The 23,986-nt window shown below is 39.5% G+C and overlaps 1 protein-coding gene across 1 annotated transcript; it reads left to right on the plus strand.

Moving 5' to 3' along the window:
- Window positions 1-1,096: 1,096 nt before the first annotated feature.
- abcc2 (ATP-binding cassette, sub-family C (CFTR/MRP), member 2) lies at window positions 1,097-23,384 on the plus strand. Its single transcript, XM_031304951.2, has 32 exons — window positions 1,097-1,141; window positions 2,604-2,780; window positions 3,580-3,726; window positions 3,812-3,952; window positions 4,151-4,273; window positions 4,379-4,434; window positions 4,520-4,772; window positions 4,899-5,086; window positions 6,141-6,318; window positions 6,769-7,023; window positions 8,569-8,634; window positions 8,957-9,094; window positions 9,173-9,319; window positions 9,402-9,486; window positions 9,612-9,678; window positions 9,805-9,931; window positions 11,290-11,466; window positions 12,149-12,316; window positions 12,505-12,688; window positions 12,838-12,973; window positions 13,229-13,331; window positions 13,485-13,704; window positions 15,294-15,448; window positions 15,948-16,103; window positions 16,289-16,488; window positions 16,609-16,735; window positions 17,541-17,642; window positions 17,835-17,978; window positions 19,321-19,479; window positions 19,566-19,732; window positions 20,182-20,376; window positions 23,087-23,384. The coding sequence occupies exons 1-32, from the start codon at window positions 1,097-1,099 to the stop codon at window positions 23,214-23,216; spliced, it is 4,716 nt and encodes a 1,571-aa protein (XP_031160811.1). The 3' UTR covers window positions 23,217-23,384.
- Window positions 23,385-23,986: the final 602 nt, after the last annotated feature.

Here is a 23,986-nt window from a genome sequence, read left to right on the forward strand (position 1 = left end):
AATTGAAAGCATAAAAGCTGAAAAGATGTGGACGTTTTTTAGATCTCGATTTATGAGGCTGGATCACACAAATACATGGATCATAACTTCAACAAAACAACTGTTGATTCATTTTCATCTCATTTCTGTGATGTGTGTTTATCTTCCTCTTTTCACGCAGACAGACTCACACATGCAGTCCAACAGCAATCCTCTTTGTTTCTGTGGTTTGTGTTGAACTGGTGTCTGGTAGCAATTTACCTCTGTAGTGGTCTTTTGAAGAAAAATAGCCCAACATCAGTATGACACATAGAGAAACCCCAGTGCTTTTGCACAGTAGCACAACAATTTTCTTTTCGGTCATGTACTGTACTGTAGCTGTTTGAATGCATGATTGCCTAAAACTAATCTGATGTGACTTGAAAATGGGTGTCTGTCCAGAGAAAGTGAAGGCATGCAGAGTAGAAGTAGAAACGCAACAGGAAAAGGAGTCTAAGCCCACTCCCTCCCCTTTCCTAAACACATTCCCTTTTTTGGTGGGCCGTCCCCATAACAGGAGGGAAAGCAACACAGGAATACTTATGCAAGCCCCTCTGTCTCTCCGTTTTTTCTCTTATGCAGCCATCTGCCTGAAGTGTTGCACTTTAGACACATTGAGTGTTGACTGTCTGTGGGCGTGTGAAAGGCAGGGTTCTCTGAATGTCTTTTACTACAGCTGTTGAGTTTTTTTCATTCACCCATCAGGAGGACTGCATGTGTGTGCTTCTTGTAGACATCAAACGACTCACAGAGGACTGCTAGAGGACGGCCTTAAGATCTGCCTAAAAAGAAAGAAATCAAGACACACAGTTAAGCATTAACCTGTCTGTTATTTACATAAATCCAGCACATCTGTGGCATACTTATGCCTTGTCTAGGCACAAGGAGGCTGAAAGGTTTGATTTCTGCTTAAAAGCCTCATGGCTCAAAGTCCCTCAGAGTCACGTCCTGCAATTGTCTCTGGAGAGTGGGTGGACGAGGGGAGAGAAAGAGCGTAAAAGTAAAGCTCTGCAGCAGAAAGCGAGAGGCGTCTGGTTGTCTAGTCATCTGAAGGCGTCTGAAGCCCTCAGTGTGGACCATGTGTGCTGCAGCTTTGGAGGAGTACTGTGGGTCCATCTTCTGGGTGAGTTCAACAGCTAGGGTTAATGTAGCTGAAGGGAGACACTAGAGTGGGGGTTGGGGAAAAAAGGCTTCATTGTGGCCTCCAGTTGACGCTTTTATATGAAAAATACTCAATAACTTGTAAAAGGTTTGATGCAAACACATACGTATGATCAATGACGTATACAGCAAATCCACTTAAATATAACTAGAGAGATGCACAATAACACCTACTTTAATATAATACAATATCTTTGTGATAAGTACAAAGTTAATTTTTTTCCTGTCAGATATGTTGACATATTCTTTTAAAGTTTTTTCTGTTTATTTTATATATTTTATTACAGAGGATGGACACAATAACACCTGTATACTTTAATATAACACAATATCTCTGTGCTAAGTATAAACTCTTTTTTTCCTGTCAGATATGTTGACATGTTCTTTTAAAGTTTAAAGTTTCTGTTTATTTTGTGTTTACTATGCTAGAGCACTATAAGCTTCTTATTCATAAAGTTTGTAATATTGCAGGACTGATAAATATGATTATTTTATACAAGTGCTCATGTTATTGTGTCAATTTCTTCAGTATGTGGAAAAAAAACAAACATTTTATGTTAAGTTCACACAATGTGATGAGATAATAGTTTTATCTATACCATTGTATGGGTTTTCAACCCTGTACACAGTGAGCTCAGTTAACATGTGACTGGCCAATTAAGTAGGACATGACTCAGCATGTCCGTCAAATGCAGCACATTTTGTTGAGCTATAACTCTGCTAGTTGTAAAAAAAATTGAAGTTTGAAGACAATACCATGGGCTCTGGGAAGTGTTTTGACATTTTATAGACTAAACATTTAATCAATAATAGGTATATTTCTTCTAGCCTGACAAATAGTATTTCAACCATGGGGAAATGTATGAAATAATCCATTTATCTGATAAAGCACCCACATAGTTATTGCACAGGGTAAAATACCTTTACCCTAATAAACACATGCCGTCCAGAAAAGTAGGATTCTTGTTATAACAAGTTGCCCGCACAGCAGATGGCAAAAGTGCTTTGAATGCTAATAAATAATTTTAAAGCATTTACAAAGCTTTTACACACCACACTTTCTGTATTGTCTCGAGGTCTTTTGTTCATAAATACGTTAACCCTCTGTGTTCAGCTCCTTTCACTCCATATTTCTGCCAGTACATTAGCACCCATCTCTCCATATATAGCTATCTTGTCCAGAAGTGCAGAATGCACATGCTGCTACAGCCAGAAGCAGGGACTTAGGGTTTAATCAAATATGAATCACTGCTTGATTACATTTCTAATCAGGGAGGTGTTAGGTGTCACTGCATTGTAGTGAGCTCCAGGGGTACACGGATGGGAGTGTGTTTGTGTTTGCCTTTCTCTGAGATTAGGAGGGCTCTAGCATTCAGTGACAAGTCATACCTGTGTGTGTGTGTGTGTGTGTTTGTGCACCTCAGAATGCTTCATATCTGAATAGAGAAGACCCAGACCTCCCAGTATGTGTAGTGCAGACGGTGCTGGTCTGGATCCCCCTGGGGTTCCTGTGGCTCTGTGCCCCGCAACACCTGCTGGTTCTCTGCAAGAGGTCACAAGTGAACACAAAACACCTGTCCAAGCTCTACCTCTGCAAACAGGTAATGTACAAAGAAAGACACAGTGTTCCAGTTATAATGTGATGCTGAGACTTTTTTTTTTAAGTACCCCAGGATTAAAAAATCTTGGTCCAAGGTGTCAAAGAGACCAGTTTCTCAGTAAGAGTTTTTTTATGTAAAGTTCCCATATTGTAAAAAGCGAGATTTCCATATTTCCATTCCTTTTTTGATTATAAAGCAGGTGCTGTATAAATACTTTGAAAGTATCGTAACGCTCAATCCACAGAGAAATGCACACAGCCCATATTCAGAAACGGTGCCTTTAAACGAGTTGTCAGGACTTCTGTACGGATGTGATGTCACAACTCTACTATATATAGGTAGAAAGTGCTGCTACAATACCGTTACAGTCATTCCCCTGCTGCAAAGACGGTGCAGAGAATCCAAGAGCGCAGATGCGGTAGACCCGGAAAACGCTGACCAAGCAATGCAGACTGGGCTTTTCGGGAAAGGGGCTTAAAAAGATAGGCACTAAAATTCCCCATTTCAGACAGAGGGTGAATACAGGTATATTCACATAGACAGTATGAATAAAAGTATGTGTTTTTTGAACATTAAAGCATGTGAACATAGAATTTCAAAATACAAGTATGAACCTGTAAATTAGCATAATATGGGACCTTTAAAGATCTCCTCCAAGCATGTTTTGTTTTTTGATACTCGCTTGGTATAATAATTTGTCACTGCTATGGTTTTTCAGATTTAAAAAAAAAAAAAAAATAATTATAGTAATTATTAATGTAATTTATCTGCTAGTTTTGTCTGTCTTTCCTTCCCTCAGCTTGTGGTGTCTCTGTTGTTCCTGATGGCCATAGCAGCCCTGGCAGTCACATTAGGAGAGGATTATGGTCCAAGCAACGACCCACCTTCAACAGAAAAAAATCCTGGTGTATACTACGCAAACCCTGTCCTGTATGCAGTCACATGGGTAAATATAACAGGTTTTGTATTGATTTATTTGCATTGGTGCTTAGGATTGGAAAGATGACGTTTTTTTATGTCTTCTTTGTCAGATCCTTCTGCTGTTGTGCCAGGAAGGACTGAGGCGGAGGAAAGGATCAGTAGATTCGGCTACTCTCTTTCTCTTCTGGTTGCTCCTTGTTCTGTGCGATGTCTTCCCTTTCCAGAGCCTCCTACGAAAAGCACTCAGACTGGTATGAACAGAGACAATAAATCAAGTTGGGAGCAAGGCATTTGGCTAAAACTTAAAACTGGCATCAGTCATTAATCAGGCAGAAGGCAATCACATGATTTGATGTATTTCAGCTCTCTGTATTTATCAGTAATGCACCATTCACTGTTGCACACCCTCACCCTTAAACATCTTTGATACACAAATTTCTGACCAACAGGGAGAAATCAGTGATGTCCCTCGTTTCTGCCTTTTCTACATTTCCTTTGGTTTGGAATTGATTGCACTTATTCTCTCCGCTGTGGCTGATATCTCTCCAGAAGCCGAGGAGCTTGTAAAAAAGGTACCAATGCATCCAGATTGAGCTATTTACAGTATTTGTTGTTGTTTTTTTTTGTTGCTGTGAATGTAATCCATCTATGTGCTTTTAATGTTTTTTTATCCACAGAATCCAGAGACAGGTGCAGCATTTTTGAGCAGAATCACCTTCAACTGGTTTAACAGGTAAATTAAAAGTTGCTGCAGTAAGAATCCAAGCAAACCCCCACATATGTACACCTACACCACCAACTTCTCCTTGTTTCTTCAGTATGGTGGTGAAGGGGTACAAGCAGCCCCTTGTTCAGGAGGACATGTGGGAGCTGAGTGAGGCAGACAGCACTGCTGACATCAACCAGCGATTTCAGTATTTCATGCAGTCGGAGTTGGGTGCGGCTCGGATCCGGCTTCAAAAAAAGTTGAAAAAAAAACGGGAAGAGAACAGAGACAAAGCCCAGGAAGAGGCCTTTCAAAATGGCCTCTCCAACAGTCTGGCGAAAGGTGTCAGTCAGGATGTGCTGATGGTAAGAGTGTGCAGAGAGAAACACTTAACACGTGTGTGGTACATTCTCTTGCACTCCAAATGGATTTTATTTTACTAGTGTCTGTCATTGATTCTCTGTCTATATTCAAACTATATCTTTCTTTAGGAGGAAAAGGGAAATAAAGAAGATGAAAAGAAGAAGAAGAAAAAGGACAAAAAGAAGGAGAAAGATGAACATCCCAATTCATGGCTGATTTACACCATTTACAAGACCTTTAAATGGATTCTGATTGAATCTGCCTTCTTCAAACTTTTGCAGGACCTTCTGGCTTTTGCCAGTCCCCAACTCCTAAAGTGAGTCAGGTTTTTAATGAAACTGTCTCTCAGGCACAGAGATATGTTCCCTGATTTCCTGTTTTCTTGTAAGCAGCTAAGCAGCTATTTATTGATTGGGATTTGAAATGATTTCATTCCTCCCTAAACAACATAGACAGAAAACAAATCCTCAACCTTCTTGGTCACAACAGAGTTATACTGTTACTGTTCACTGCTGTTAACTCTGTCAGCAATCATTAACTCTGGGTCAATAAACTCTCTATTCTATACAGATGGTTGAACTTTAAAACGAAGAAGGCTATAAAGGAAACTTAGTATAAGACTTAAGCATTATGCACACTATTGAATTACATTGTTTAAAGTGCTTATATTATGCTTTTTGGCTTTTTCCCTTTCCTTTATTGTGTTATATATATTTTTATGCACGTTATAGGTTTACAAAGTGAAAAAGCCCAAAGTCCACCCCAAAGGGACTTACCATCTCCAACAGAAAACACTGTTCACAAACAGCTTTATTGTAGTCCAGCCTTTACTTCCGTGACAAACGTGCGTCACTTTGTAACACACGTTATAATGCTCGCCTAGCTGCTAGCATGGCACGCCCTCATACTCTGCTTCTGACTGGGTAGTAGTTCTTACCTAGCTGCTGCGCATGTGCGACTACCAACAAAGATGGAACAGAAGTGTGATGTCTCACTCTGTAGCTAAAACAGAGAGCTAAACATACAAGGTGAAAAGAGGAGCTGCAGCAATGTGCAGTACAACAAAATATAGTTTTTTCTTTTTAATTAAACCATGTAAACCTATTCTGATATAACCTCTAAATACAATTATGAACCTGAAAATGAGCATAATATGAGCACTTTAAAGTCTGTCCTCCACAGATTTAGCATTGCACTCTGGATAACACTAGGGTCTGACAGGGGAGGGGAAATGGTGAGGGATAAAGTAAAGGATTCAAAATGAAGGAAATGATAACATTACATGATTGAAAACTGCCACTAGATGCTTGAAATATCACCGTAGCATGTGTTGAGCTGCTCCATTAACTAAACTGTTTTACCGGTTTTAGATTGATGATCTCTTTCACTCAGGACAAATCCAGGTTTGTCTGGGAAGGGTATGTGTATGCAGTGCTGCTGCTAGTGGTGGCCATTCTGCAGTCTCTGTTCCTGCAGCAGTACTTCCAGCGTTGCTTTGTGCTGGGGATGAAGGTTCGCACTGCCATCATAGCTGCTGTGTACAAAAAGGTAACAACACAAGTGACAGTACGATGACATTTACTTCAGACTCCTTGATTCAGTTACAAAAAGGAAATGAATTGCCATGCCACATCATAAGAAATTACCACATGTAGTTTTCAACATCCATCCAAGAGACATTCACTTTCAATCACTTTCATCAACACATGTAATGACCACCTACTGTCAATGAAAAAGTTATCTGCGTGAACTCCATACCTTGTATCCTACCATAGCAAATTCCTGAGCTATCCAATATTTCGTAAATAGATAGTTATTATTATTGTACCCTGTTTTCAACCATTTTGTGATAGGAGTTCCTCTAAGAGCCCCTGCTGCTGTGTTCATGAACAACATCATGAAGTTAAAAAATCACTTGTCTTTGTACCTTTTTAAAATAATTGCAACTTGCACCAAATTATCCTCTGCTTACTTCCTGTCCATCTCCCTCTCTCCAAGGCATTGAAGGTGTCTAATGACACTCGTAAAGAGTCTACGGTTGGCGAAACCGTGAACCTGATGTCAGCAGACGCCCAGCGTTTCAACGATGTGACCAACTTCATCCACCTGCTGTGGTCCTGCCCTCTTCAGATCATGCTGTCCATTGTTTTCCTGTGGATTGAGTTAGGACCTTCTGTGTTGGCAGGACTGGCAGTCATGGTGTTGATGGTGCCGATCAATGGACTGTTAGCCACCAAGGCCAGAAAATTCCAGGTCAGTTGAAATGCACACATACAGGATCATTTCACCCCTTTAGAATAGTACACTGTATATACCAACAATAATAGACCTACATTTTTGGTTTAAAATTTGAAATATAGCCTGAAATACTTATTGTGTCTTCAAAATATAAGTACCAAGTAATATTAAATGGTAACAACAATGACAATAGAAATATGGTGCACTAAAAAGTAACACAATACACCAGGATTTAATTTTATACAACAAAATCCACCAAAAAAAGACTAAAAAAAAATGGATTGTTATTAACATACATTTTAACGTTTGTGATAAGTTTGTTTGGGCCACAGGGCTTCAGATTGATTTGTGTAAACCTGCAACTGACTTCTTCATTACATATTTTAGTCTTTGTTAAAATTCATTCCTGGTAACATTTTTTACTTGGCCCTGTACTATGAGCTCTTATATTACAGTATACAGTTTCCATGATTCCAGTGGACTTGCTGTGCTGAAATGCTTTGCTTTATTTAAACAGCTCATGACTCTTTATTATACTGATTATTTAAGGCTGCAGTGGGTAGAATGCAAAGTAGTCTGGATCACAGAAGTATTTCCACGATAAAGTGGCTCTTGTGGTTTTCCTGTCACTGCTGAAAAGAATTTTTTTTTTAATCGAAAATCGAATTGTGACCTTAAAATTGAAAGTCAAATCGAATCGTGACACATCTACAAACAACCTTATCTCCTGTCCAAGAATGTGTAGCCAGATCTTACTCCACAGCGCTGTGGAGATAGGTCTGGCTAAAGACTAAATGCAAAGAAACGCCAGAAGTTTAAGTAGAGTGAGTCCTCTACCTGCAGCTCTCCCTCTCCCCTCTCTGTTTGCATGTGCAGTGCAGCCAGTAGGAATGCTCACTCTCTCTGATGACATGTGATTGGCCAAATTCTCCTATCACGTCTGGATTTTCTAAATCCCTGAAAACAGAGCCAAGAGGAGGTGCAGCAGCCGTTTTCTCCCAGACCACTTTTATTACAATATGCTGAAGAATTATTATAGAATTGTTGTCCAATGACACCAAAAGTAAAGTGCTTACTACAGCTTTCAATAGAGTAACAGAGAAAATTTAGCAATCTTTATTCCCTGTCTGCGCATGAGCAAAATCAATATTAAATCGACTTTTGAAAAGTTCTAAATGAAAAAAATAACTCTAATCTCTACTTTCAGCCAAACATTCAAGAAACTTAGTTTGTCTTTAACAAAAGCTATGGCTCAGGTGACTTTCGCCTTTTAGCAAGCACACAGCACAAGTGCTAAACCAACTTTGATAGGACAATTTAAAGCAGTCATCAAATGGGCCAAGTGTTTCTCCTGAGACTTTCACCACATAGATACATTGTTTTCTTGGGTGGCAGAAGAATACCCATGCTTTATAATTACATGTCAAAGATGTTTTCAGAAAAATGCAAGGCAGCTTTGTATAATGCTATGTAACGCTAAACATTACCTGGCTGCATTATTATTATTATTAGTACATGAGCTTCATTTTCTTGATGATTTTCATTTATTTTTCTTTTCAGATAGAGAACATGAAGTTCAAGGACAAGAGACTGAAAATCATGAATGAAATACTAAATGGGATCAAAGTGAGTTAATGGCCCATTATCAATGTAACAACCTCACCTCTTCTTTCTGTTTCGTGAAACAATTAAAGTTCAGGCAGATTGGTGGAGGTGGGGGACTCCAAGTGAGGCCTTCCATACATGAAAGGATTTTATGCCTCAGGAAAAAGCTGAAATGTTAGTCAGCAGTGCCTTCTATTATACTGCATCCACCACCTGTGGTTTATTGACACTGACTTCATAAGGTATGAATGCTAACCCTCTGTTCCACCACCCTTCCTTTTCTTTGTCCTCCACAATGCCCTCTTCTCCCTCGTCCCGCTCTTTGTCTTTCATCTCCCACCAGATTCTGAAGCTGTATGCATGGGAGCCATCCTTCCAGGCGCAGGTGGAAGGCATTAGGGGGCAAGAACTTAAGGTCATGAGGAAGTTTGCCTACTTATCGTCTGTCTCCACCTTCATCTTCAGCTGTGCTCCAGCTCTGGTGAGTCCCATTAGATGAGAAGCGGCAGGTCAAGTATGGTTTTGCAAATCTTTTTTTCTCACACGGTTTGTTTCGCAGGTTTCTCTGGCCTCATTTGCAGTGTTTGTAGGGGTGAGCCCAAGCAACATATTGACTGCTGAGAAGGCTTTCACTTCCATTTCTCTTTTTAACATCCTCCGATTTCCCCTGGCCATGCTGCCCATGCTCATCGCTGCCATTGTGCAAGTAAGGGGAAAACAACAACACACAGTACATACCGGTACATACCAAACCTAAAAGCCCACTAACTTGTTCTTTGGCACTTCAGACGGCAGTGTCCAAGAAGCGTCTGGAGAAGTTTCTGGGAGGTGAAGACCTTGAAAGTGATGTTGTGCGCCATGACCCCAGTTTCAGTACGTTTACCATCAGCATTTGCACCTGTTCCTCCTCTGAGCAGTAAAGGTTTTGGTACATGTACAGTATATCTACTCTGTCCATCTGTTTTCATTTAATTTATGCATCTGTGTTCATCTGCTAGACACTGCTGTTAGCGTACGTGATGGTTCCTTTGCTTGGGAAAGAGACGCTGAGCCTCTGCTGAAAAAGTATGTTTGTTGTGTCAAACACAAAATTACACATTTGGATATTACGCTATATGGCTGCATAACATTGTATTTGTCCCTATAATATTTAACAATGTTGAACATATTTATTCTGTGCGTGTTTGCCAGTGTGTCCCTGGATATTAATCCAGGTCGGTTGGTAGCAGTAGTGGGAGCTGTGGGCTCAGGAAAGTCCTCTCTCATGTCAGCCCTCCTGGGAGAGATGTACAACACCAACGGCTTTATCAACATTCAGGTGACACCTTATTTCTGTCTTTATATCTGTCTAACATTAATAGTGTGTTTGTCATCATCCATCCAAAAATAGTGTATGAAGATTTTTTTTCACTGCGGTAATAATCACATCAGAACACATAAAGTGATTGCTTTGTCTCATCATCAAATCTTCAGGAAATCAGGATGATTTCCGTTTGTCTGTTAGGCTTACAATACGTATGAAATCAGCCAGGCTCTTGATTGAATGTATTTGATGATTAAACTCTGCGCAGCAGTAGCTACAATACTTTTTATTTACAAGATTAAAATACAATAAAGCCTAAAACTCTATTTTTTCACTGTGGTCCTCCAACATACAACACAACAAAAACCACAACACCACTCGAGACAATACATGCATACAATGGCAGAATGGCGCAGCCAACATGTTCCAAGCTCTCATAAAATAATTCAGGCTACAAGTTAATGAGAAACCATCTTTTCAAGTCCACTGATGTGATCAATATTAGGCTTGAAGGAAGATTTTTCCATTGTACAGCAGCAGCAGCAGCAGAAAGACATGTTTATATTCATCAAACACATATAACTTAACAATATAACTCCTGTGTTAGAAATGTTTAATTAAAACACAGCAGTTAAAGGAACATGCCGACTTATTGGGACTTTAGCTTATTCACCGTATCCCCCAGAGTTAGATAAGTCCATACATACCCTTCTCATCTCTGTGCATGTGTAACTCTGTCTGGCGCACCCACTGCTAGCCTAGTTTAGCACAGATCCTGGAGGTAACCGGCTCCAACTAGCCTACTGCTCCCAATAAGTGACATAATAACGCCAACATTTTCCTATTTACATGTTGTGATTTGTATAGTCACAGCGTGTACAAATAACAAGGTCACATGAGACACAGCCATCTTCTAACCGTATACAAACTGGGAACTATATTCTCAGAAGGCGAAGCACTGCTACTTGGGTGGAGTGATTAGCGCAACACCTGAAAAGCACCATTGTTACTCTCTGCTCGTCACCACGGGGCTTCTCGTGTGCTGCGAGCAAATCACTCCGCCCAAGTAGCAGAAGTAGCAGTGCTTTGCCTGCTTCGCCCTAAAAGGTGCGTTGATTTTATTTGCCCTCTTAATAATAATAAGAGAAAACACAAACCCCACTCAGAAAGGCCCTGCCTGGAAAGGGTTTGCCCAGTCCGAGAATGAACTTGGTACTCAGCTGTGCCTACTTGCTGTGTGCCACCACTGAGCCACTGTGCCACCATGTAACCAGTGTAGTGTTTGGTTCAAATGAAAACCACTCTAGGAGCTGGACAACAGTGTAGTAAGAAGGGCTTCTGTGCCTGACACGCCTTGATGTCTTCCTGTCCAGGGTTCCCTTGCCTTTGTGCCACAGCAAGCCTGGATCCAAAATGCCACTCTGAGGGATAACATCCTGTTTGGCTCTTCCCATGAAGAAAGGAGGTTCCAGGAGGTGATACAGGCCTGCGCCCTGGCCCCTGACCTGGAACTGCTGCCTGGGGGTGACCTCACTGAGATTGGAGAGAAAGTAAGATTCAAGGATTTGAGAATTTAAATATGATGGAAGTTTTGTTGCTGTGTATGGCTCACCCTGTGTTATACATATACATTCTCGATGTTCAATTAGAACACAAACACAATCATAAATGAACATGTGTCTCAGTTGATCACGAAGCACACAATACCAGTTGCAAGTAATGCCCCTTATTTTCAAAGACAAAGTGGTTTTATTTTTTCTTAGGGTTGTGTTATTTTTTTCATGGAATTGTAGTTCCGGTACTGAAGATTCATCAACTTAGGCTTATCAGCTACTAGGCAACATTACATTCAGTGTTTTCCCGTAGGTTGACTGCTTTATCCTGGCGTCACCTGTGTAACTGACTTTAGCAGTTCAGATAACACACTTGACTGTCCTGGTTTCACAGACGTGAAGTAACCACGGACAGCCTCGTTTATGGACTCGTGGCAGGGCATCGCTGCTGTTTACGGCAGTGCGACGCAGAATGAATATAGGGGAAACAATGGATATTTGGCCTTTTTTGGGCATGAAAAACCTGGTGGGGGTTCCCGTTGGCCCGCCAGGCCTGTACAATTATAGGGGGAAACACTGCCATCGATGAGACGTACTGTCCGAAGTACTGTGTGATTCTTTAAACCTAAACCTATTTTGTGCCTCTCCTCTCCTCTCCTCCTCTGATCTCTGTCCTCAGGGCATTAACCTCTCAGGGGGTCAGAAGCAACGTGTAAGCTTGGCCCGCGCAGTTTACAGTCAGTCTGATATTTATCTATTAGATGACCCCTTGTCTGCTGTGGACTCTCATGTAGGAAAACATCTCTTTGATAAAGTGATTGGACCAAATGGAATACTCAAAGACAAGGTTTGTGCTTAGCCTACATAAGTGCATTAATCAGTATTAAAAGCAATGAACAATGAATATATTTTTTAACCAAAAATAGGTATCATTAAAATGTAATAGTGGATTGAGTCATTTTATAGACCATTTTTTACTGTCCGAATTGAATTATAATTTGACAGCTGAGACCGAGTGTGTCTTTGTCTGTACAGACTCGTATTCTGGTGACTCATGGAATGAGCTTCCTGCCATACGTAGATGAAATAGTGGTCTTGGTTGATGGAGTAGTTTCTGAGGTTGGATCCTACAAGAGCCTTCGTGCCAGCAGAGGAGCTTTTTCTGAATTTCTAGACACATATGCCAAAGAGCAAAGCAATCGGACCTATTCAGAGTCAGGTAATTACATTATTTTTCTTGTTGTCTTTTGGTAAGCTGCACTTTTGTGGCACCACCAAAAAAACTGGCTGAGGTCTGCATATGAGTTACTATGTGATTATGAGCTATATAGAGCTACATATTTGTAAGATACCATTTTTGCTATTCAGATCGTTGCCATGACGCTGGAGACGTGGAGCTCATACCTGAAAGAGAGGACCCTCAACCCGACTCTCCTTTGGAGGATACAGTTTCTAGTACACTAAAGAGAGAAAACAGTATCCGCCGCAGCCAGCGCAATGGCAGGTTAGAACACAGTGAAGTGGTCGCCGACAAAATAGAGAAACAGCTTGTCTGTGTGCATATTTCTGATGGAGAGGATTAATGTGGGGGCAGTGGGCTTCTCATAGATCATATGAGTCGCTGCTATTGTAAGATTAAATTTCCTCATATAGTATTTCTTGTTTACATGCATAATATACAAGAACAATATTTTAATCTTTCACTAAGTATCTTTTCATCCTGTTTTTTAATGTGGTCTTTTCTGTCCTTTTTTTCTAGTGTCAGACTAAGAAGGAATGACTCTATAAGAAAACCAGAACATGTCAGTGATTTAAAGAAAGGTCAGAGGCTGATAGAGAAGGAAACTATGGAAACAGGACAGGTAATCCAAGTTCTTAGTCTGTTTAAATACCTTTTCCAATAGCACTAATGGCAAGTTTTATTTATATATATATATATATATATATATATATATATATACAGTAAGTTATGAATAATAATAATTTTTCTGAGCCTTTTTCTCTCTTATATCCAGGTCAAGTTCTCGATGTACATCCAGTACCTGCGTGCCATGGGCTGGGGATATACTGTCATGGTCTTCCTGGTATACTTCATCCAGAACATTGCTTTTATCGGTCAGAACCTGTGGCTGAGTAACTGGACCAATGATGCAGTGGATTACTACAACATGACATACCCTAACTGGAAGAGGGACACCAGGGTGGGGGTGTTTGGAGCTCTGGGAGTAGCTCAGGGTAACTGAACAGTTCAACTCATTACAGTTGTTTCTTTTATTTTGCAAATATTTTCAAATTCAGCCTCAAAGCTAAAATGAATTGTATTTCTCTAGGCACAGTAAAACTCTCCAGATCCAGTAGTTTTACAATATTTAATATGTAACCTGCATATCGAGTTTTTCAACGTCTAACTTATGGTAGAGACGGGAAATGTTTTCGACCTGTGAGTGTCAAGACAGTTGTATGAGGGATGTAACATTACATTTGGGTTTAATTACCTTAAGCAACAGACAAACACTCCATTTGTTTTGTTTTGTTGTTTGCAATTCCGTACTCTTAAGCACTAAGTTGGATATAGTAAAGCTATCTAGATTTTTTTTACTGCACATAACTGTTAGACTATACAGTAATCTTAACTAAAACCACAACTTGTCGTTTTACATTTCTGTTTGTGCACAAATTAAACAAACAAGATAAAACATGTTTATTGGTGAGCTACGGAGGTGCTGAAAGGCATATTTATTAACTTTGGACAGAGCCAGGCTAACTGTTAAATGCCTCCTGACTCCAGCTACACACAGACATTGAGAGTGGTATCAATTTCCTCATTGAATTTTCAGCAAGAAAGGGAATAAGCGTATTTCCCAAATTGTTGAACTATTCATTTTAATCCAGTCACCTTGAAAGAAGACAAACATTTGCTTAGCCACTATATTTGTCTTCTAACATTTTCATGCTAATACCTAAATTATCTCCTTTGTTATTGCCAAGTTTTTACCAATTGACAGTAATTTTCATTCCATTTACGTAAATCAAATTTTCCTCAGAGACAGGGTGAACATGTAGACCTGAGTGGCTTATTGAGAGGAATTAATTTTATATTAATTTAAACCGTGAACAGGACAACATAGATTATAGCACTAAACACTAGGAGTTCCCTGATGATAGTACATTTTAAAAGGGGGTTTACATTGTAAGACAGCATACTACAGGGGACATTACATAACAATATTGCAAAAGACTGGATAGTCAGCAGCCGTATTTACAGGTTTAGTTCCTGAATAGGAAGACCTTAAGCTTGCCTGCAGATTTGGCTTGATTTTATTCATCCTCTTGTCAGATGAGGGAATACAAATATGACTGGAGTGTGATACTCAGAGATCTGTGAGTGACTGAAGGTTGGCCTCCTAGCATTGTAATGATGAGAACAGATCTTCACAAAGTGGAAGTACACCAACTATGTTTGCTCAAAATATGTGTGGTGTTCATCATTTCTTTTTACTGCTCCTTTCTGCTGGAGACTTATTGGAGTTATCACCCTCTCCTTAAACAGGAAATATCTAATGATATACTGTAGCTCGTCTCCCCACACTGAGAATTGTCTGTAGTCTCCAAAGAGCTGCTCAAGTTTAATTAGCAGATTGCTCCGTGTTTTGCTAATCAGCTGCAGTAGCACGAATGAAATATTGGATATGATAATGTGTACATCACTTCAGAATTCTGCATGAACTACTGTATGTGGTGCTCTATTTTAGCAAATGTGGACAAATAGATATCACTGTGTAAAGATGTAGTTATATATATTACAAACGTTTCTTTTATGACAGGCCTCTTTGTGTTCCTCGGTACACTGCTCCTGGCCAATGCTTCGGTCAATGCATCGCGTATCCTGCATTCAAAGCTGATTAACAACATACTGCGAGTTCCCATGGTATTCTTTGACACCACACCCATTGGAAGGGTGGTCAACCGCTTTGCAAAGGTAGGATTTATCATTTAACTTTACATATTTTTGTCATCTTCTTTCCCCAAAAACCTATATATTCTTAACATTGTCATTTAAGAGGGTAACTTCAATTAGTCATCTTAGTTGGTTGCCAAGATACTGTATATTAAAACAATCCACTGGACTGTGGAGTTAAAGCAATTTCGCTACTCAAACAAAATGTCACCTCGGCATGCAGCCTTTATTGCCATGGAGATTCCACAGCTCCTGATAAACAAGAACAAAAGTAAAGAAAATAAGAGGAACCCATTGAGATTGTATTGTTTTTCACCTGTTTTGGGTCACTTGAAAGCACTATAATAAGTCACTTTTAATAAAGACTAACTTTGCCATCGCTGGTTCTAAAGGACAAAAGTAAAGAAAATAAGAGGAACCCATTGAAATTGTATTGTTTTTCATCAGTTTTGGGTCATTTGAAAGCACTATAATACGTCACTTTTAATAAAGACTAACTTTGCCATCTCTGGTTCTGAAGGACATTTTCACAGTGGACGAAGCCATTCCACAGTCCTTCCGCTCCTGGCTCCTGTGTCTTCTGGGCGTGTTAGGGACACTGTTTGTCATCTGTCTGGCCACTCCTTTTTTCACCATCCTCATCCTTCCTCTGGCACTGGTCTACTACTTTGTACAGGTAAGCTGACCAAGGTAGCACAAGGAAAAAAACGTGCCCACAGAAATGAGATTGAAGAAGAAAACTCACAAAATATTGCAACCAGTGGATATAAAAAAGAGAAGTGCTTGTTTGTATTGTGAAGAAAATCCAATTAAACTTTCTGCTTTTTCTGTACATTTTTCTTGCCCTCTCTTTACACCCAGCGCTTCTATGTAGCGACTTCAAGGCAGCTGCGTCGGCTGGACTCAGTATCTCGCTCTCCTATATACTCACACTTCAGTGAGACAGTTTTGGGGCTGTCAGTGATAAGAGCCTACGGCCATCAAGAAAGGTTTCTTAAACACAACGAAATAATTATTGATAAAAACCTCAAGAGCGTCTACCCGTGGATAGTGTCAAACAGGTCAGAAATTGAACTCCAAATCATCAATAAATACAAGCATTTTTCTAATGGGATTTTTAGTGTGTCGGTGGATGATGATAACAATATATATTTGTGTGTGTGTGTCTGTTCACTCTGCAGATGGCTGGCCATCCGTCTAGAGTTCCTTGGAAACCTGGTGGTGTTTTTTTCAGCTCTGTTTGCAGTCATTTCCAGGGATTCTCTGGACAGCGGCCTGGTTGGCCTGTCTATATCCTACTCCCTTAATGTCAGTGACTCCCACTCTCATCACACACACTGCAGAAAATGTTGATGTAAATGCCAATGCGAATTATGACGATTGTGGTGGTGATTATATGGTATAATTATTGCTGCTGCGCAGCTGTGAGTTGGGGCCGGGCAGAAGAAAAAGACAATTAAGGATTATAGAAGGGAAGTTATCATTACACTTGTTGAACATTAAATCATTTAAAGTCTCTTTTCCACACATCACAATGCCTAAGTAGGCATAAGCATGTTTATTCAGTAATATAATAACATATAAGCATCTTCATTCTGAATCAACACATCAACGACATCAAATACAAGTCATGATCTTGTTGAGCTACCTGCAAAGTGAGAAACCATAGATACCACAGGTATACCATAGGTGCATTTAAGGGTAGATTTCAAACTAGTGTCAAAAATGCAGTTTTGGAGATATAATAATAATTATATTACAATAATATAATAATTCTGAAATTGATCACACTACTTCTACCATGAGATTAAAATGTTGTCATTTATTTTTTATAAACATTGGAGATTTATTTAGTGAGCGTTTGCAGTAGTTGTTTACAGTAAAACATTTTGCTATTTGCTAATTTTTTGATAATTCAAATATCCAGCTGGATTGTTTGTCGAAGACATGCAGTATAGCAATTTTTGATGCAGTGTAGCAAAGTTTGGTGATATTCCATGCATGGGAAGGCAGCTTTTGTGGTTAGAAGAACAAGAAGTTGAAGAATAATATCTGCAAATACTAATAATGCTAACAACGCAAGACATTCCCCTCTCCTTTTGGGGCTTTGCAGGTGACCCAGACTCTCAACTGGCTGGTGAGAATGACATCTGAGCTGGAGACCAATATCGTTGCCGTGGAGAGAGTGAGTGAATACACCAAACTCGAGAACGAGGTACGTTGAATTGAGAGCTTTTCTCTTCATTCACACAAACCAAGTGGTGTCTTTATCATTTGTTGTTTGTTTTTATTGACTTTTAATGTGTCCATATTATCTCCTAAAACAAGTAGGAGCTTTCACAGCTTAGGTCAGGAATAGACAGATGACACCATTTCTCATCTACGCTGTGTGTCTTTGTTTGTACAGGCTAAGTGGATAACAGACACTCGGCCTCCAGAGAAGTGGCCTGAGGCAGGAAGGCTACATTTTGACAACTACAAGGTCCGTTACAGACCTGGATTAGACCTGGTGCTGCATGGAATCACCTGTGACATCAAAAGCACTGAGAAGGTCTGTGTGTATGCGTCTATATACCCGCCAGTGTGTGCATGTGTGTATAGCTAGCTTGTAGGATTTATCAAAGTGCAAATCTTAATTGGACCGCTGATTAGATTAACCCCTTGATCAATTTTTAAAGTGCCCATATTATGATGTGGTGTTATGGGGTGTTATTTTCTGTCTCTGGTGCTTCCACACGCATACAAACTTTGAAAAAACAAACATCCATGCTGTTTTGAGTGAGATACGGGTTTCTGAATGTGTCCTGCCTTCAGTCTCAGGGTGAGCTGTTCAAAATCTGCACGGCTTTCTACGTAACTAGCCGAGACGAGGGGCCTAGGGGGCTAACCGTTAGCATGCTAGCTCGTTCTCAATGGCAAAACACTGCTACAACACACCTAATCACCCTAATCTACAAAATAAATTGTATAGAACTATTTACATGTCCCTGTTCTGCAGGTAGCTGAGACTGCAGAACAAGCAGGCAAGAAGTCTCCCAGCTAATCCTGCCTTCTACAGGCCAAAGTTGGAGAAACAGCTAGCTAGCTCATGTAATCCTTACCTAGCTACTGCGCATGTGCGACTGACAATAAAGATGTTACAGAAGTTGAGAGGTCTCACTCTGTAGCTAAAACAGAGACCTGAACACAGGGTGAAAAGAGGAGCTGCAGCAATGTGCAGTACAACAAAAATATGGTGTTTTTAGAAAATTACACCATGTAAGCTTATTCTGATACAATCTCAAATTACAATTATGAACCTGAAAATGAGCATAATACGGCCACTTTAAAGTACCAAATTTGAGACTTTAAAGTCAGTTTTAGCACTGACTACAAACTCAAACAGGCAGGTTATATGTCACGACCTCTTTAGTTTGATGAGACTGACATCTGAATTTCTTTTTAGTCCCCTCTCATTTTCTGCCTTTCATCTTTGCAAGGAAACATCCATGATTTGTTTGTTCTAGTCTGGTCTCTGTTGCTTTTCTTTTTCTGCAGCATTTTTGACCTATTTTCCCCTGGTTGTTCTGTTTATATATCTTGAATCTCAGGGTGTTACTGTATCTTCAGCATGCACACAGGCTGCAGCAAAAGGCATGCACAGAACACAGAAAGGTACAATACATAGCCTCTGAGTTATGGAAGCGCCTGCAACAATGGCAGAGATGACTAAACACAATTCAGGGTTTTGACAGCTGGTTTAAAAGTTTCGAAAAACAAATACAGGCTGTCGTGAAATTATAAAAGCACACCTCCAGAAACAGATATTCAGTGACTGTAGTTTATAAAACCTATATGAAAAAATGCATGAGTCATTAAGTTTTACCCCATGTGCTGTCTCTCCTTGCATTCAGATTGGTATAGTGGGCCGCACAGGAGCTGGGAAATCAAGCCTGACCAACTGCCTGTTTAGGATTATTGAAGCTGCTGAAGGTCGAATCCTCATTGATGATGTAGATGTTTCCACAATAGGCCTGCATGACCTCAGAAACAGGCTCACAATCATACCACAGGTATACACAACAACAACTCAAATCCACACACAGCAGTCTGTTTTAAATGGTACACTGACCTGTCCAACCCTCCCATGTGGATGCAGGACCCTGTGTTGTTCTCCGGGACCTTGAGGATGAACCTAGACCCATTTAACAAATTTAGCGATGAGGAGATATGGAGAGTGTTGGACCTCTCCTATCTGAAGGACTATGTAGCGGGGCTGCAGGAAGGACTACAACATGAAGTCGCAGAGGGGGGAGAGAACCTCAGGTGGGCCATGAAAATAATTGTTACTCTTCCACGTTACAAATGATTGAAGATACAGCAAACAATGTTTTGCTTTGAGTGCGAACCAGTTTACTTTCAGTTGGGTTATAAAAATACACACATACAGTCGACACACAGATGAATGGCACAGAACATACCTGATGCATAATTGAAGAATTGCTTTAAATATTGATTTGTAACCTGCAAACATCTAATAATGTGTAAATCTGCCAAATGTCATCCTAAATACTTTGCAAATACATCTAATACACTCTATTCATTCAATTGTTTTCTACTGTACTTCATATGAATTGCTTCTGTAACTACAGGAAACAATCAAATCATATATCATATAAATCAATTCAAATAAAAAATCAGTGTCCATTTCCAGTGTGTTTTCTTCTCTGTGTGCTACAAAAACGCTTTTTTTTAGCATGTCACTCTCTTCTCAGTGTTGGGCAGAGGCAGCTGCTGTGTCTGGCCCGAGCACTGCTGAGGAAGTCTCGCATCTTGATCCTGGATGAGGCCACAGCAGCTGTGGACCTGGAGACAGACAACCTGATTCAGAAAACCATCCGCAACGAGTTTTCACACTGCACTGTCCTTACCATCGCTCACCGCCTGCACAGCATCATGGACAGCTCCAGGTGAGTTACTGTCCCTTAACCGTGACTCTGCACTCATTTTGCTCCTGATAATGGTATATTTCTTTCTTCCTCCACTCTTGTTTTGAGCATGGTGTGTAATCCACAAGTAGCCTTGGCACTTAGTTACGCAACATTTTTACATTGGGTAATTTCTCCAAATTCAAATGTATTTGTTGCCAAGGTGAATGAATGAATGAAACCTTTATTGCCACGAGGGGAATTTGTTTTGCACTCACGCATTGAACATTAAGCACAGACAACAGTAAATAACAATAACAGTAAACAGTAAAAACCACACCAAACATCCAACAACATTGAAGACGTAGAGGATACAGAAAACAGAACATAACAACAACAACAACAACAACGCAGCAATGGTGGTGACATGCAATCATCAGTCCAATAGCTAAGATGAATCAATAAATAATTAAATAAATAATCAATAGTGCACATTATAAAATGTCTATGTGCCTGTGTCTGATCTGTTCAGTAACTGAATGCTCCTCAGCACAAATGATGTAATGGCACGTTTGGTTTTTGTTAGGGGCATTCAAAATGCAGAGGGGGAAAGAGAGAGAGCCATTATTGTAGTAAAACTATTTGCAAATGTGTGTGGAGAGTGTGTGTGCGTAATCAGATTTGAAAATGTGTAAAAAAAAAATTAAAAAAAAAATCTCCAAATTTATATTTTAGATTTGCAAGGGTATTGACAATTGTAAATGTGTATACAAATCTGTAAATGCGTACATAGATATTATTGGCTAAAAAGTATTTTGCTCCAAGAGCTGGAAATACAGACAAGTCATCTGTTACAACTCAGCAGGCCTCTCGATTGGCTGCCTTTTTACACATGACTTTTGCTGCATTTCTGCCATGACAGAAATCTGCAAATGTGTGCGGAGATGTGTCTGTACTGCTCTGCTCCCACTGCGCCTCAGTAGCAATACAGCCTACATACCACCAGTCGGAGGAAGCAGTGACATTGCAGGACTGCATAGAAATGTATACGTATATGTTGTATTATACACCAGCCAGGTTTTATGTTACTTTACAATTACATCATACATTGTTCGTCATACAGGCTATATTATTTTTAAGTGACTTTATGTGGGGAGCCTTCTGTTGAGTCTCAGCTAGCTGTTTAGCTTTGTGCATCTTGTCTTGTACAGACAAATCTCCAAACACATTTGCAGATTACTGTTAAGGAAAAAGGGTGGCAAAAGTCATGTGTAAAATGTCAGCCAATTGAGAGGCTTGCTGAATTGTAACTGATGACTTGTCTGTTTTTCCAGCTTTTGGAGCAAAATACTTTGACTTTTCAACCATATCAATCTATGTACACATTTACAGTTTTGCCTACACTTTTACAGATTTATGTACGCATTTACAGATTTGTCTACACATTTACAAATCTTAATACACTTGCAAATCTAAATACAGATTTGGAGATTTCTTTTTTACAAATTTACAAATTGGATTCTTTGACACATTAGCAGATTCCTGTACACATTAACAAATCTCAGTACGCATTTAGAGATTATATTACACAGTTACAAATCTGGTTATATTACACAATTTCAAATCTGGTTACGCACACACAGATTGAGATACTCCCCACACACATTTGGAAATAGTTTTGCTACAATAATGGCCCTATAGCATCCTCTGTTGTGTCAAAAGCCTGATGGCCACAGCTGTGAGATCCAAGTCAGCCCCTTCTATGCACATCTATAAACAGATACTCAGACATGAAAGTTCTGCAATACTTCAAAGTCTCTATTGGCTTCACACAGACGTGCCAGCAGGACCAAAGACTAGGGGTAGGGGTGAGAAGTTGTGTAGGAATAGGATGGTTGCATTTATTCATTGTATTCAATATATTTTCTACATCAGGATTTCATATTTGAGAAGTAAGTAATCTATATAAAATACACTGGAAAAGTGCATACATATTAAACAGGCTGCAATACATGCAGATAGGACAGCAATACATTTAGAGCTTTGTAACCTCCCTCATGCCACCTGCAGATTAATACATATTTTCCTGTTTCTGCAAGCAAGGACCTTCCACTATATGTTGTCATAATTGAGAATTTAAATTTAAAATTTTAAAATCATGCATAAAGCAATGGCAATAGTTTAACATTTTAAACTTCTGCAACACACACATATATATATATATATATATATATAGTAAACAGGTAGTGCAAAAGATTGGGACTGAACTTGTGAGGGGAACCCTGTATGTACATTTGTTCTGTCAATCTGACAGACAATAACAATTGTGCATTACCCCTATACTTTCACTGGAGGTCACCAAAGTTAAACATTTAGAAAAAATGGCCCATCCATCCATCCATCCATCCACCATTGTACCTGCTTATTCCTTTTTCAGGGATACAGAGGGATTGGAGCGTATACCAGCATGCACTTGGAAAAAAGGCAGGGGAAATTCTTGGCAATCTTTTGCAGGGCTGACACACATGGAAAAACATTCACACCTAAATCTGACTTAAATCTTTACCTGAAATAAAAAGCATACTCTCACCCTCACACTCCCTCCTGCCCTTAATAGATGGCACAAATATGTACGCAATTATTTTCTTCTCATTTTAGCAGGAAATCCACTTCTGTCTATCCCTCTGCCAGCAGTAATGACATTTACACTACTCAGCGGGTTAACATTTCTGCCTGTGTTTCTCTTCCACAGGGTAATGGTGCTCAATGCTGGTAAAATAGTGGAATTTGATTCTCCGACCAACCTGCTTGAAAAACAAGGCCATTTCTATGCCATGGCAAAGGATGCTGGAATAACAGTACCAGACATCACAGCTCTCTGATTTTGCACTTGTACTTTTGATTTAATTCCATAAATTGCTTTTGTTGTTTGATTTAAAACGCTGGATTGTGCTTTGATATAAAGAAATATTGTATTTTATATACATTATTTATCGGAAACAATTAAAGAAATCATGTTCTGTATGTAAATAAAAATAAATATTCTTTCCATAATACTGTTTTTGATAAATACAATACCTCAGTTGTTTAAACTTGTTATTTTAAACCTCAGTAAACCACATTGAACACTGGGTTAACTGGGTCTTAAAAGGAATATTTCTACATTTTAAGAAAATACACTTATTTGAATTATGGCGGACAGTTAGATGAGAAGATTGATACCACTCACTATTGTCTATAAGAAAAAGAAATGTGTGTTTTTGTACATCAAATAAATAAAACTTAAATAAGTGACATGTAATGTGTTAATTAATGAGCTTCAGAGTTGCTGGTTGATTTAGTTACTTTCCAACAGAGTCAGGTTGTTTCCCCATTTCCAGTCTTTTTTCTAAGCTAAGCTGCTGTCTGTATGTTCATATTTAGCGGACCAGTATGAGAGTGGTATTTATAGTCTCATCTAACTCTCTGCCAGAGAGGGAATAGGTCCAATTTGTTTTTTAAATAATGGCCAAATAAGGCATTCCAAATGTCTGCAATTCAGACGTGTGTTTGAGTGTCTACTTGTATTTCTCACATTGTATGGACAATGGACATACATCTGTTTACACAGGCACTTCCCCCCCATTTGGGACAAAAAAAACTGGTCCCAACG

Source organism: Sander lucioperca, chromosome 15 (assembly GCF_008315115.2).
Source record: "Sander lucioperca isolate FBNREF2018 chromosome 15, SLUC_FBN_1.2, whole genome shotgun sequence".
Lineage (NCBI taxonomy): Eukaryota > Metazoa > Chordata > Actinopteri > Perciformes > Percidae > Sander > Sander lucioperca.